Source organism: Numida meleagris, chromosome 2, assembly GCF_002078875.1.
Source record: "Numida meleagris isolate 19003 breed g44 Domestic line chromosome 2, NumMel1.0, whole genome shotgun sequence".
Classification (NCBI taxonomy): Eukaryota; Metazoa; Chordata; class Aves; order Galliformes; family Numididae; genus Numida; species Numida meleagris.
Genome location: NC_034410.1, coordinates 123234714 through 123247507, shown reverse-complemented (window position 1 = coordinate 123247507; position 12794 = coordinate 123234714). Strand labels below are relative to the sequence as shown.

The following is a 12794-nucleotide window of genomic DNA, read 5'->3' as shown; positions in this document are numbered from 1 at the left end:
ACTAACCTATGCAGTGCTAGATTAGCAAAGTGGAAGTCCCACAGGCTACTGATGGTTGAGCAAACACAATTAAGCACATATGAAACCACTTCAAGTTTACAGACTCGAATTAACAGAACTGGAGTGGTTGATCTCATTCACAATTCCTCCAATACTATGCTGTAAAGCATCCGTGTATAGCTGTGAACTCCGGTGACCAAACTCTCTAGGGCTGATGTGGCTCCTGGAACAAGCAAGTTTGTTACCGATTGTGTGAAGTTTCCCCTGTTCTAATAGGAAAATATAATAAACTGGGGAGTAACCTGAATGAGGACTGGAAGTCCTCCTCACCACCAAAGTGCTGTGGATCCAACAGGACTGGGACAGAGAAGGAGTTCAGAAGCCACGACACAGACATTAAGCCCCAGGGGCTCTTTATGGCCACAGTGGCATTCAGCAGGAGCTGGCCATAGATGAATGCTACAGGCCTGACCAGGAGAGGAAACAGAAAATCTGTCAGTGAGTAATCATCTGGATAATGCTCAGTCACATTCAGGTCTTTGGAGGGATGCCGACTGCTGCTCTGCACCATGCACTCAGTCTCGTACCAGACTTCAGGGCAAACACACAACACCTTCCCAAAAGCCAGAAGCAGCTCTGCCGGGGATGCTGCAGTTGGCGTGAAGCTAAGCTGGCAAGGCACTGCTGAAGGTGAAGGTCCTCCTTCACCCCTTTCAGCAGCCTACACATTGGGATTTGGTTTGCACCATCACTGCACTTGATGGCCATTGGTGAGCTGACGGAGATAACAAAAAAATCACTACAAAAAACCCTCATACTGGTGGGTTTTGTGCCCCTGAGCTCTCTGAATGAGTCTAGTGTGGTTTAGTGGGACACACCAGTTGCTGCACACAAGCGGGGGCAGAAACACACTACCGGGCTGGGGGTGGGAGTGTCCTCCCAGCAACAGCTAATGGCTACCCAATGTGCCCAGCTATACCATCAAGCTGTACAGTAGCCTCTTTAGTGCCCAGTAGGTCTTCCTTGAAAGCTCCCCTCTCCAGTTTTCTCAATGATGGTCATTGTGACTTCACTTACCGGAGTGAACTTTATCAAAACTGCACAATATCTGTTTCCTGAGGATGGACTGGAAGTTACCTGCCAGGGGTAAGCGTGTCTGAGCTGTGGGTTTGGCACTGTTCAGCGCTTCAGGACAACACCAAAGTGCAGCCTGCACTTTTGCAAGATGTTTGCACTTTTGCATTTCCCTTCTTCTTATACTTTGGCACTACAGTGATAAATAATTAGGAGCCTGTATTTTCTTCCTGTCCTGTAAGATCTAGCTCTGGTTATCTAATAACGTCTGATAGCATAAGTACTATTATGGTGATTGTAGCCTGAGTTCATAGCCTCTGAAGTACTCAATCTCACGCTGTGGCAGCATCATTTCTCTAACAGGAAAGTGGCACAAAATGACAACGTAATTTGACCAAAATTGGACAGTAATTCAGAGATGAGAAAAAGAGTTAAAGACAGGTCCAAGACGATGAATATGTACACCAGCCAAAACTCCCACAATGAACCTTGTGGCCTTTATGGCAAGGCCCTTAACCTGCTACAGCCAAAATGGGAACATTCAGTGTGCGAAGACCTACATGGTCCAACTTCCTGTATTTAAATAGGGGAACAATATATGTGGAAAGAAGATTAGTCTTTAGCATCAAGGGAAAAATTTAAATTAATTACATAATAAAAAACTCCCTTTTGTGTTATAAATGCACAAGCTGAATTCAAAGTTTTATTCTGCCTACTGACACACGGAACAAACATACAAACACAAATGGAGGGAATGTAAATTTCATTGCTGGATATAGCCTGTAGTGTTTTAAAAAAGTAGTAAGATGAAGCTAGAACCAAATAGATCTTGGGAACAGAATGTCACTAAGAAAACACCCACGTACACCCAAAGTGCAAATCAAACACATATGCTAAATTGTGAAAGCAAAAGATCTGTTCTTAAGGAATCCATTGGGAGAATCACTGCACAACAATACACATTGCGCTGAACCTGCAGAAAACATAAAATGACATGAGAGATGGCTGGTTTTCATATCAGGATGTTTAATGCATGATTTAAAGCCTGTATCAGTGATGAGGACTTTTTCAAAAGGGAGGAGGGAAACAGGTGACTGGTCTTACCATTCTTGTCTGCTCTTCTCAGTATCTAAATGGAAAGAGAGAGAAAGGAATTACTTTTTTGGTATGGGTTCAGAGCACTCAATGCACAATTCAGTGGGCATTCACAGTTGAAGTGCTGCATCTCATTCCACAAAGCTGCATAAAACTGAAAAGCCTTCAGTGTATCTCCATTCTTCTCATACAGTATTGCTGTCTTAACTCCTCCTGTGCTGCGTCACATAAAACCAAACCCTCAGGAACCAGCTTTATTTACTACATATGGCTTATGAGGATCACGTCCAGGCACAAAACCTGATCCCACAAAACTACTGTGCTCATGGACTTGGGATGGGAGAAGCAGTTTAGAGAAGTAGAACAAGGGCAGCAGGCAGCTGGGGTGTGCTGTGAGCATCTGAGGTGGGGAGAAAGACTCAGGGTCTGGGTGTGTGGAGGAAGAAGCCAGGAGAGGAGCTGGGTGGCACAAAGGGATCAGACTGGGGGTGGCAGGCAGCGGTGTCAGCTGCGTGGGAGCAAATCTCAAGATTCCGATGGTAGAAAACAGGGATGGAAGAAAGGCCTCCTCATGCAAAGGCTGTGGAAGGACCCCAGTGGGTGCCCCCAGCGAGGATGGGGGGCTGGAATCCCAGCTGTGGTCTCAATGTAGGTACCACAACCACAGCCCACTCCTCAGATCAGCATTTTCTGATAGGTCCCTGTTCTCTGGGTGAGGTCGTTTTGCCGATTAGCTGCTAATAGCAGGAGTGACAAAAGGATTAACAGTGGTGCAACTAAACAAAAAACCTGAGGGTTCAGGTGCCACTTTCTGCTGGATCATCCTCATTGCTGTATTCTCTAAGATGGCATCAAGGCAGAAATGACAAAACAGTGACCAATAACCAGGATTTCATTTATGGCCTCTGAGCAGAACTTTGCACTGGGTCCAGTTTACAGCATGTGCAGTATGAAGTAAACTTATCAGGGTGACACCTTCCCTCCCTGTATTTCCAGATAAATAGGTTTTCTGTATGAGGATTGGACTGTTTGTGGTTTTAAAGTTTTTACTCTAAACTGGAAATTTTCTCCTAATGCTAACTGAAACCTTTTGGTCAAAAGACCAAAAGCAGAACAACTCAAAGAGCATTCAAAGAATTTTTTGGAATAACATAAAATCTTCTTCCATGGTTCCTAATGTTTTTGCCACTTGGACTCCTGGCAGGTTGAACTGGATTTTCAGGGGCCTGCTGTTGGTCTTTCTCCCATCTGATTGCCAAGAGTCTTGTTTCCTTTCCTGTCACCTGGAGGAAAAGTCAGCATGCATGAAAGTGAGTGTATCCACTAACCAGGACGGCATAGAATCATATAATCATTACGGCTGGAAAAGACTTCTAAGATCATGTAGTCCAGCTGTCAACCTACCACCAGTATTGCCCACTAAACCGTGATGCTCCCTAGCTAGCAACTGTATGTAAGTGGAGATGGCAAAGAAAAGTCACAGAGCTGAACGGTTTTGCAGGTTTTTTCAGCTGGAAATTGACAGATTTGTGGAATTTGGAGACAGCAGAGAAAAATAGTAGTGTGAGATCTAAAGCAAAGAGCTGGGCTTTGTTCTGCCCAATTACAGGCGATTCAAGGGCACAATGGGTGCCTGCCAGCAGATGCATATCAAAGGCACTAGTAGTGCTGAAATCCCGCTGCTCGCCTTGTAGGTTCATTATTAAAAGATTAAAAACGGCCGTTGCCACAAGCAGCAATGTCCCTGCAGAGCCTCACGTGCGGTACAGCTACAGCAGGGATGCAGCTCACACCTTGGGCAAGGCACCTACATCAGCAAGAGCGCTGGTTTCTCCATCTTGGCTTACGGATGTGTAGGGTTGGGGGCTTCAATTGACTAGAGGTGCCCCATAGATACAGGTCAAAAGTGGCAAAAAATTCTGCATAAATATGCTTTTAATGAAAACACCACCACCACCGCCCTATAGCAACGTTAAAATTGTTTGGATGTATGGTAGGTATTTTGACAACAAAAGCAGGGAGGAGGTTGCACTAGAAATCAGGACTGCTGTATTTTCATTACGCACTTGAATGGAAACGGAAAGTCAACAAAGAGATTTAAGTAAGTTCTCATGAAGCCTAGAGAAATTATTAGATGAGCAGATACGGTTTTGGTTTTGCTTGAAATAATTTGGGCAAAAGCCTGGGGAAGTTAATCACAGAATCATAGAATCTTTTGAGTTGGAAGGGACCCTTAAAGGTCATCTAGTCCAACTCCCCTGCAATGAACAGGGACACCTACAGCTAATATGGTGATATTAGACAAAACATCTAGATAGAGGGTCCTGAAAACAAGCTTTAATACACAGCATGCCCTTTCCAGCAGATACTGTGGATTAACTCTGATACAAGAGTTGGTCTGAAGTAGATCACAGTTGCTGGTAGAGTTTGAATGGTATGAAGGTACGTAGATACGCAGGTATAAAGATTTCTGAGTCTCATCACATAACAGAGGATACGTTAGAGGTTTTGGGGATGGAGTTTGCCTTTTATGCAGGACTTGCCTTGGACCAAGGGAACGCTCTGTGCCAGGCAAGCTCAAACAAAAAGTATTGCACCTGCATCTTGTGAGAGGCTGAGCTGATGGTCCAGCACCACACCTGGAGGAGCAGGATGGGCACGCGCTGGGCTGCTCCCTCACCGGGCTCCCCTGCACAGGGCTGGGGTCTCAGTGCCGCTCAGCACCCCAAACCCATCAGGCTCTAGCAGGGCACTTTGGGAAAAACTCAACACTTCTGCAGGGTGAGACCCTCTATAGTGGAAAGCCCAGAAAAAATAAATGTAAGTAAAGTAAAAATCCAAGCGATGCAGTTTGAGAAATGATGGCTTTTTCACCCAGCGGCTCTCTGAACCTCCCCTAATTGCCAACCTGCTCTCTTGATGCAGGCACGCTGCTGGCAGCAAACTCACTCCCCAACACAGGAGGAAAAGAGGAAGGAGAAAGGGAAGAGAAAACGGAAAAAGCAAACGGAAAGGGCAAAGAGAAGAGGGAAAGGGAAAGACCCATAGCCTTGCTCAGTTTCATTCCCTTCCACTCCGGAGAGGAAATCACAGATGCGCAAAAAAAAAAAAAAAAAAAAAAAGGAAAAAAGCAACAAACAAATACACCCCCATCCCCCAAATGCTTGTAAACGCTGCAGGGGGGTCCCGGCAAGGCTGCCGCCTACTCACATCGCGGAAGATGCGCAGACCCGCGCCCAGCTCCGCCGCCATCCGCCCGCCTCAGCCGCCGCCACCGCCCGCAGCGGCGCCGGGACCACGGAGGGCAACCCACCGCCCCCCAGCTTCCCCGGCCCCGGGGCTGGCTGCTTTGCCGGGGGGCCGGGCCGCAAGCTCCGCCCGCCGGGGGCTGGGTCCTGCGTGCGTCTGTTGTGCCGAGGGTGAGCTCCCTCCGGTGGGTTGGGCAAATGATTAGAGAGGGACAGAAAGAATGCCCCAAGAAGCGGCTGGAGGAAAGCTCGAGGGATGCGGTTCCCCCTGTATTGGAAGCCAGCACTCTGACATTTCTCTCTGGGTCAGTTTTGGAGGTTTTGCCTAAGTTTTCCCTCCTGCCGAGGACACCTCTTTCTTCTTCTGAGTTCTGCAAAAGCACACGGGCTTGAAAATAGTGTTCTGTGTCTGAGGGCAGCGTCCAAACACTTCCTGAACTCTGGCAGCTCGGGGCCGTGCCCGCTGCCCTGGGCAGCCTGTTCCATGCCCACCGCCCTCTGATGCATACCCTGTCCCTAACTCCCCCCGCCCCTCTCCTGACACAGCTCCATGCCGTCCCCTCGGGCCCTGTCGCTGTCACAGAGAGCAGAGCTCAGCGCTGCCCCTCCGCTCCCTGTGAGGAGCTGCAGCCGCCATGAGGCCTCCCCTCAGCTCCTCTGCTGTGTGCTGCACGAACCCAGGCACCTCAGCTGCTCCTCATGCATTTTGCTCCCCACCACCCTTCACCATCTTTGTAGCCTTCCTTTGGATGCTCTCTAATAGCTTGCTGTCCTTCTGCTATTGTGGCACCCAAACCTGCACCCAGTGCTTGAGGTGAGGCTGCACAGCCTCTGATAAATCAAGATCGTTTTGCAAGACGTATCTACTCTCAAGGAAGTCAACAGTTCCTCCTAAGTTAGTGACTTTCACTTAGTTGTTATACCTTCAAATTCTGCATCCAAGCCATTAAAAAGCCCTGAAACGGAGCCCTGTGGAATCCCACCAGTGACTGAGGTTCTAGAAAATTTAGAATATATTCACTCTCTCCTGACAGGAGCACTTCTGGTGTCTGACTGAGCCTCTCGGCCCAGGTGATGCCCTTTAGCTCCTGCTCTTGCTGGCAGATGACATGCAGTTACCCACTACACGCCACGGTCATGGTATGATGACGTCATAACTAACGACAGAGTGAAGTTTTTACTTTAAAACACCTTCCTGTATTAAAAGCCTCTGACGCAGTATGGCATGTTCCGTGTGGATGTTCCTGCTTCTTCCACTTGGTTCTCAGGTTTTAAAAGAAAATCAGAAAATTCAGAGAGAGATTTGTCCGAAGGAGAAAACTGGGTGTTTTGCAAGGTGAGAAAATTGTATCTTACTAAAGGTGGCTTGAAAGAGATGGAAAATTATCTCAGGCTATTTTTGCTTTTTCATAATACTGAGAGGCTTTCATTTAATCTGCTTCTTGTGACAGAAGTATGGATTGCTGTTTCTTTCCAGACAGCGAAAGAAGTCCTAAGTTTGTCTTAAGAGCCAGGACGATGAATGGAGATATGGAAACCCTTCTCTAGATTGTATATGGGCTTGTTTGTGTTAACTGTTGTAACAGCAAGAATAATAATGATGCATATTTAACTTGAATTACTATCTTGAACAGGAAACATATTTTTCTGAAGAACTAATATCTTTCCCCTTTGGTTAGTCTTAAAATGAATACATTATATCTGCCTAGAGAAATCTTTCTTAAAAGCAGTGAGAAATTTTAATGGCAAAAATATACATTTAGAGAAATAAATGAACCTTACAGGAATATAAGGAAGTCATATTTTCATTATTAAAAAATCTTACTTGCAAACCAGCTTTGCATGACAGAGAAGTGTGGAAGAACTATTTAATAAATACTGTCAGAGACCATTTAGTTTTAAGGTTTAGATGAGCAAATAAATTTGTGAGGGGAGTAGGTACATAACTTTCTGATGGCACCTTTTTATACCACTTAACATTTCTTTTGAATACCTCAATTTTAACAGCACAAGCAGGGTGAAAGCTCTGAATTTCACTGGTTTCTGCAATGTGTTCTGTGATTCCTCTCTCTCTGGACAAAAGGCAGTGGGGAGGCTATGGCGAGGAAGGCCATGGGGATAAAGCCACGTGGCTCCCGGGGACATGGGAGTGCGGTTATGTGCAGTGCGATGACCTTCTGAAATCCCTGTGGGAGGTCAGCAGAAGCCAGCATGCAATGATCTGGTCACTTCAGCAGCCACAAAGCTGTGCGGCTCATAATCTATTAAAAAAAATAGAGCTGTCTGGGATGCATGTGAGAAGAAAGCATAAAGCTGCCTGCTCTTTCTCTTGCCATGTGTCACATCGTTAAACTTGCATTTAGGAACCAGCCTACTGTACCGATGTCTTCACTCATGTGAAATGAAAGGAAATGACCAGCCAGTACTTAATGATTTTGCCCTTTTATCTGAGAGAAACAAACGCAAGAAAAACAGCAGCAACAGCTGCCCGATGCTTACTGTGTAGTGGGCTGTGCAACAGGAGCCCTCAGCAATGGGATAAATGAAACAGCTTCCTTTATTCTGAGGAAATGTAAGCATTCTGACTCTCTAATACAGTTACTAAATCAGTTTATGATGGTTAGCCACGTGTGTTGCCTCTAAATGTCAGGAAAAGCACTTAAGTAATTCTCATGTCAGAGTAGAACCTTTACAGTCGAAGACCAGCTTGCACGCTAGGGAAGCCCATGGGTCTGTAATGAAAAGTACTCTTTGCCTCTGGCAGAGGAAATAAATCTGCTTTATGGTCCTTTTTGGACTGCAGGAGTGGGATGGTACCTACAAAAAGAGTTGAACTATCATAATATGATTTCTCTCCGTAGCTCTCAGAACATGTCGTTTTCATAGAATCATAGAATGGCCTGGGTTGAAAAGGACCTCAAAGATAATCGAGTTTCAACCCCTCTGCTGAGTGCAGAGTTGCCAACCACTAGACCAGGCTGCCCAGAGCCACAGGGGTTTGAACATATGGCCTAATGCCCTATAAGCAAACCTCAGAACCCACAAACCCATGTCCTGCTCCTTTTCCTCAGGTCCCATACCCACTGTTTGGTGAAAGGGAAACCCAAATGCTCTCCAACAGGAATCCAGCATAGACAACTAGGATGCAGAATGTACATCAGCACGTGAGTTGAATCCTGTCTGTGTGCACTGGAGCTCTTTTCTAGTTGACCAGGAAAAGAAATGCAGTGTAAAGCCATAACAACACATGAGGAATTAAGGAGATGCTGATTTCCTTGTTGGGATGACACTTCATACAGGTTGCACTAGAACATTATTTTGCTCTTCTTGTTTATTTGCATGCTCTTTCTATACCTGTTTGGGAAAAACACGGTTTTCATAGAGGTTCTCAATACTTGTTTTCCAAAGAGTTTGGTGCATTGGATGAACTCTTACCAGTCAGTAGGAAAAGAGAGGCCTGGGATCTAAGGCAGATTTCAGAGCAGCAGCTATTAACCTTAGTCTCTCTTTATTCCCTCCTCCCTTCCATCTGTAGGAGATACCAAGATGGAAAAGTATTATTATAAAAATAGTAAAACTGGTATGGTTCTGAGTCAGTAATGCACAGCACTGCACTCAAAGTGCCTAACGTAAACTAGATAGGCATCATTGTACATGGCATATTGGTTGTTTCTTGCAAGAAGTAAAACTTTTTTTTTTTTTGATTTTCACACACTTTCACATACAGTGAGACAATGTGGTAGTTTTTGGGACAACACTTTAGAGACGTGTGAAATACATAAGATGCGTGATGTTAATTAATATACCGCAGAGAGTCCTCTATGCACGCTCTGTTTACAGCCAGTCCTGCAGGAGCATTTTAGAAGCAAACAGTGCAGTAAAATGACGGTAATGGGGCACCCAGCAGAGACTATGGCTCATGCTGAGAAAAAGCCTGCTGTGAGGATGGATGCCTAAGTCAGATATTTACATTAAGGATCTAAGAAAAGAAACAAAGGGAAAGATCAAAACATGACAGAACCGCAAGCATAACAATGCAACAGCACAGTAAAAGAAAAGATCTTTCCTTCTTTGTATGTGGAACATTCTTAGAAAAAAATAGGTAGAAGGAAATGGCTATTGTCAGTCCAAAGCTAATTATTTAAATATTTAAATATTTAAATATTTAAATATTTAATCCAAACTCAAAGAAGTCCAGTTCACAGTACTCATCAGACTCAGATAAGCAATGCTCCTGAGCGGGCCTTAAGCCTCAGCTCCTTTCCCCTTCATAAGGGAGATCAAATGGCTAGCTGTATTACAAAGCTTTAATCTGTAATTATGTGTGAAACCTGGGAGGACAGGTTGCCGAAGAAGGCAAGGGGAGGGAGAAGACTACAGAATAATTTTAGGAGCCTGGCTAACTTATTCAAGTGCCTGAAGTTTGTTGAAGTGTGTAAATAACTACAGTTCCATGCCTGTGTATCCTCCCACCAATGTTCTCATATGAGTAACATGTATTTAATGAAAAAGAGAATATTGCCACTGAGAAAAAATGCCATGCTTTCTGCTTCACACTTGAGCTAGGAGCAAGCATATATACACATATACATATACATCCACATAAGAAATGCTGCAAACTACAGTAACTGAGCAGCAAGTTCAGCTTAAAAGTGTAGGATTTCATTTCAGTGTGATGCAGATCTGTTAATATAATATGATCTGTTATTAAAAGCCTGCTTACGAGGCTGCAGTTTTTTCAGGCTGAAGCAGAAGGATCTATAAAAAAGCATTTGCAAACAGCTTACTGAATTCAAACAAGCAAAAGAGGAATACTTCATTTGGAGATGGCAGTGGTTGCATTCTTGTCAGTGTGTCAGATTGGAGTGCTCTCCTGTGAATGGCATGCCCAACTCACCCTTGTATGTCCAGCAACCCCAAGCTTAGGCTAAAGCAAGTGGACTTGTATTGTTACCACATGTAGTGGTAAGGAAGAGGTTTAACATGGAAATGGTCCTACAGAAAAGGTTTATTATGCAATAAAGCAATCTGGAACAATGTCTAAGACCTATGACACCAAGTCACGCTGTGCTTACCCTCTGATATTGGGTGAATTTTGGATTCATTTATTTATGACTGCTTATGCTGGAAATGTCAAAAGCAGGTTACCAAGTTATTTTTCAAGAGCTGAGTGTGATGTGAGCTGCCTTGGGGTGAGCAGGAACTGAGAGAGGGCTCTTCTAGGTGTGTTTTTGAACCATCGCTGTGTCGATGTGCAGTTGGTGCACTCTGAGATTACCATGATGTTGTGTGAGACAAGCAAAGGATTGACTTGCTTCTGGACTTTTGTGTGAGCTAAATTATGGTTTGGGATTTTGGGAAAGTGCTGGTGCCTAACTTCTGCCTTCGGTGCTCAAATATTTTGCTAGGTGCAGGTCATCGTCCATCAAGGGCAACGGGGTTTTAATAATGTGAATCTAATGGCAAAGTGATAGATCTGAAAAGAGTTTCTCAAGTCCATTTCTGTATCTAGATTTGAGAAAATTGAAAATATTTTTTTAGAAATACTGTATTATCACAGTGGTTTTCTGAAATGAAGAATTTTCCTCCTACTTTCCTCAGGCTGCTGTTGCTTCAGAGATCCACGTCTCCCATGAAGGAGTACTTCATGTGAGGATGTCAGCTCTTTTCCTTGCTTTTCAGTTTAAGCCTCTTTGGCAGTCGATGAAATTCTGCTCTCAGAAACAGTCACCTGGCTTATTCCAACTTGGCAGTTCCATCCTTGAAGCCACACCTAGAGCTGAATGCCTGCTGGCAGGGCCCTCTCCTTTCGGCCCCTGCAGGTGATGCTCACAGCCTCATATCACATCTTGTGGTACTGATTACCTGAAGAAAAGGCAAGGGCTTTTTAGTATGTTCAGTACTATTACAGTTGTAGATGACACTGTTCTGCTTTCTGAGGATTTTCTTCAGGGACTGAATTCTTGCTGGAAAAGTAGATACAGAGCCATCTTATTTCAAAATTAATCTCTGTAATGTATATACATCTAAAGCGTTCAGTTTGCTACCCAGCTGTTAGCCTGTTCCATTCTAGGCTAATGCAAATAAATACACAAAAAGGAGGGGAGTAATTAGTGTATGCTGTTCACTGTTACTGATTTTAACGATAGTGAATGCAATTAATAGATGTCTATTTGAAGAAAATGTTTCAGTTCAGCTAAACAACAGAACCAAAGCCTTTAATCTGAATGGAGTTCAGCTTTGGAGAAATTTATATCCTGGGTAAGTTTCTATTCAGACGCAACTCAGGATTACAATTCAAGGTAATTCCTAGTCAGGAAAATCAGTGTTTGCCTGCTTCTGCATATTGTGCTTCTTTGGAGAAATTCTATGTAAACTATTCCTAGAGAAATTCTACTTACAGGTGGGATTTGAGACTGAGAATACCAGTAAATGATCAGCAGAAACACTTCCCACTAATGCTGCATTTATCACAGAGACAGGATCGTGAAGGGTGGTTCAGTGCCACTGTGCTAGTCTAACACCATGACAACCAGGTTAAATTCCTGGCCATACAGCAGTGTTTCTGTAAGATCCTAGACCAGTAGCTTAGTAGCACTGGTGTACCTAGGAGCCCCCAGATGGAGAAATTACCCTGTCCCATCATCTGGGTCATTAATGAAGATGTTAAATAGTACAGGCCTCAGTACCATCCCCTGAGCACCTACCAGTGGCTGGCCTGGGCCAGCCCACCTGGGGTGAGGAGGCTCAAGGGGGATCTCATCAGTGCCTATAAATAAACAGATAGATGAAGAGAGGAAAACAGAATTCCATGTTATATGATCTCAAATGATGCTCCCTCTCTGTGTTACTAGCAGGGAACTGTAAACAAGACTTAAGGATATCCGTTCTCTACAAAGGCCAAAATAAACAACCTAATCATCAAAGGATGCAACAAAACAACAGTGACATTGAATATGTTTCACCTGTGAGAGGCATTTTTAATGGTCGGGGACTGATTGTAAAAATTCCATTAACATTAATGGGAATTGCAAGACTGAGTTTTCAACATGGGATACTTATCCTCTCTGCGAAATTTTAAAGATTCTCTTATCCTCCATTAAAAACTAAATAGCTTATATTTCTTCGGTCTGTTTCTGTGCTCAGTTACATTAATATAAGAAAAGAAGAATTAGATCCTTTTGTGTGAGTTTGTTGATCTCTAGAGAGTCCTCTGAAGAACTACTGATGGTGTCAGTAGAGGATCTAATGATAAGAGAAAAGAAGTTGTCTTCTTTCATTTCAGTTACCATGAGACTTGCAGGAATCAATCAGTATTTCCACCCCCTTCCCTTCCCTTCCCTTCCCTTCCCTTCCCTTCCCTTCCCTTCCCTTCCC

General features: G+C 44.2%; 1 protein-coding gene and 1 long non-coding RNA gene across 3 annotated transcripts in view; one reads left to right on the top strand and one right to left on the bottom strand.

Moving 5' to 3' along the window:
• The window catches only part of NECAB1 (N-terminal EF-hand calcium binding protein 1), a 56192-nt gene extending 50572 nt beyond the window's left edge, over positions 1-5620 (bottom strand). The window contains exons 1-2 of one of the 2 annotated variants that reach the window (XM_021386432.1): positions 5380-5620; positions 2179-2203 (exon numbers count right to left, since the gene is read on the bottom strand). In XM_021386432.1, the coding sequence (XP_021242107.1) occupies positions 2179-2203; positions 5380-5421 (67 nt within the window). In that variant the 5' untranslated portion in view covers positions 5422-5620. The remainder of the gene's footprint in view (positions 1-2178; positions 2204-5379) is intronic. The other variant, XM_021386431.1, reaches the window with a different exon arrangement.
• The window catches only part of LOC110393527, a 56504-nt gene that overhangs the window by 30192 nt on the left and 13518 nt on the right, over positions 1-12794 (top strand). The window contains exon 2 of the long non-coding RNA XR_002435028.1: positions 8489-8581. This is a non-coding gene — a long non-coding RNA (uncharacterized LOC110393527). The remainder of the gene's footprint in view (positions 1-8488; positions 8582-12794) is intronic.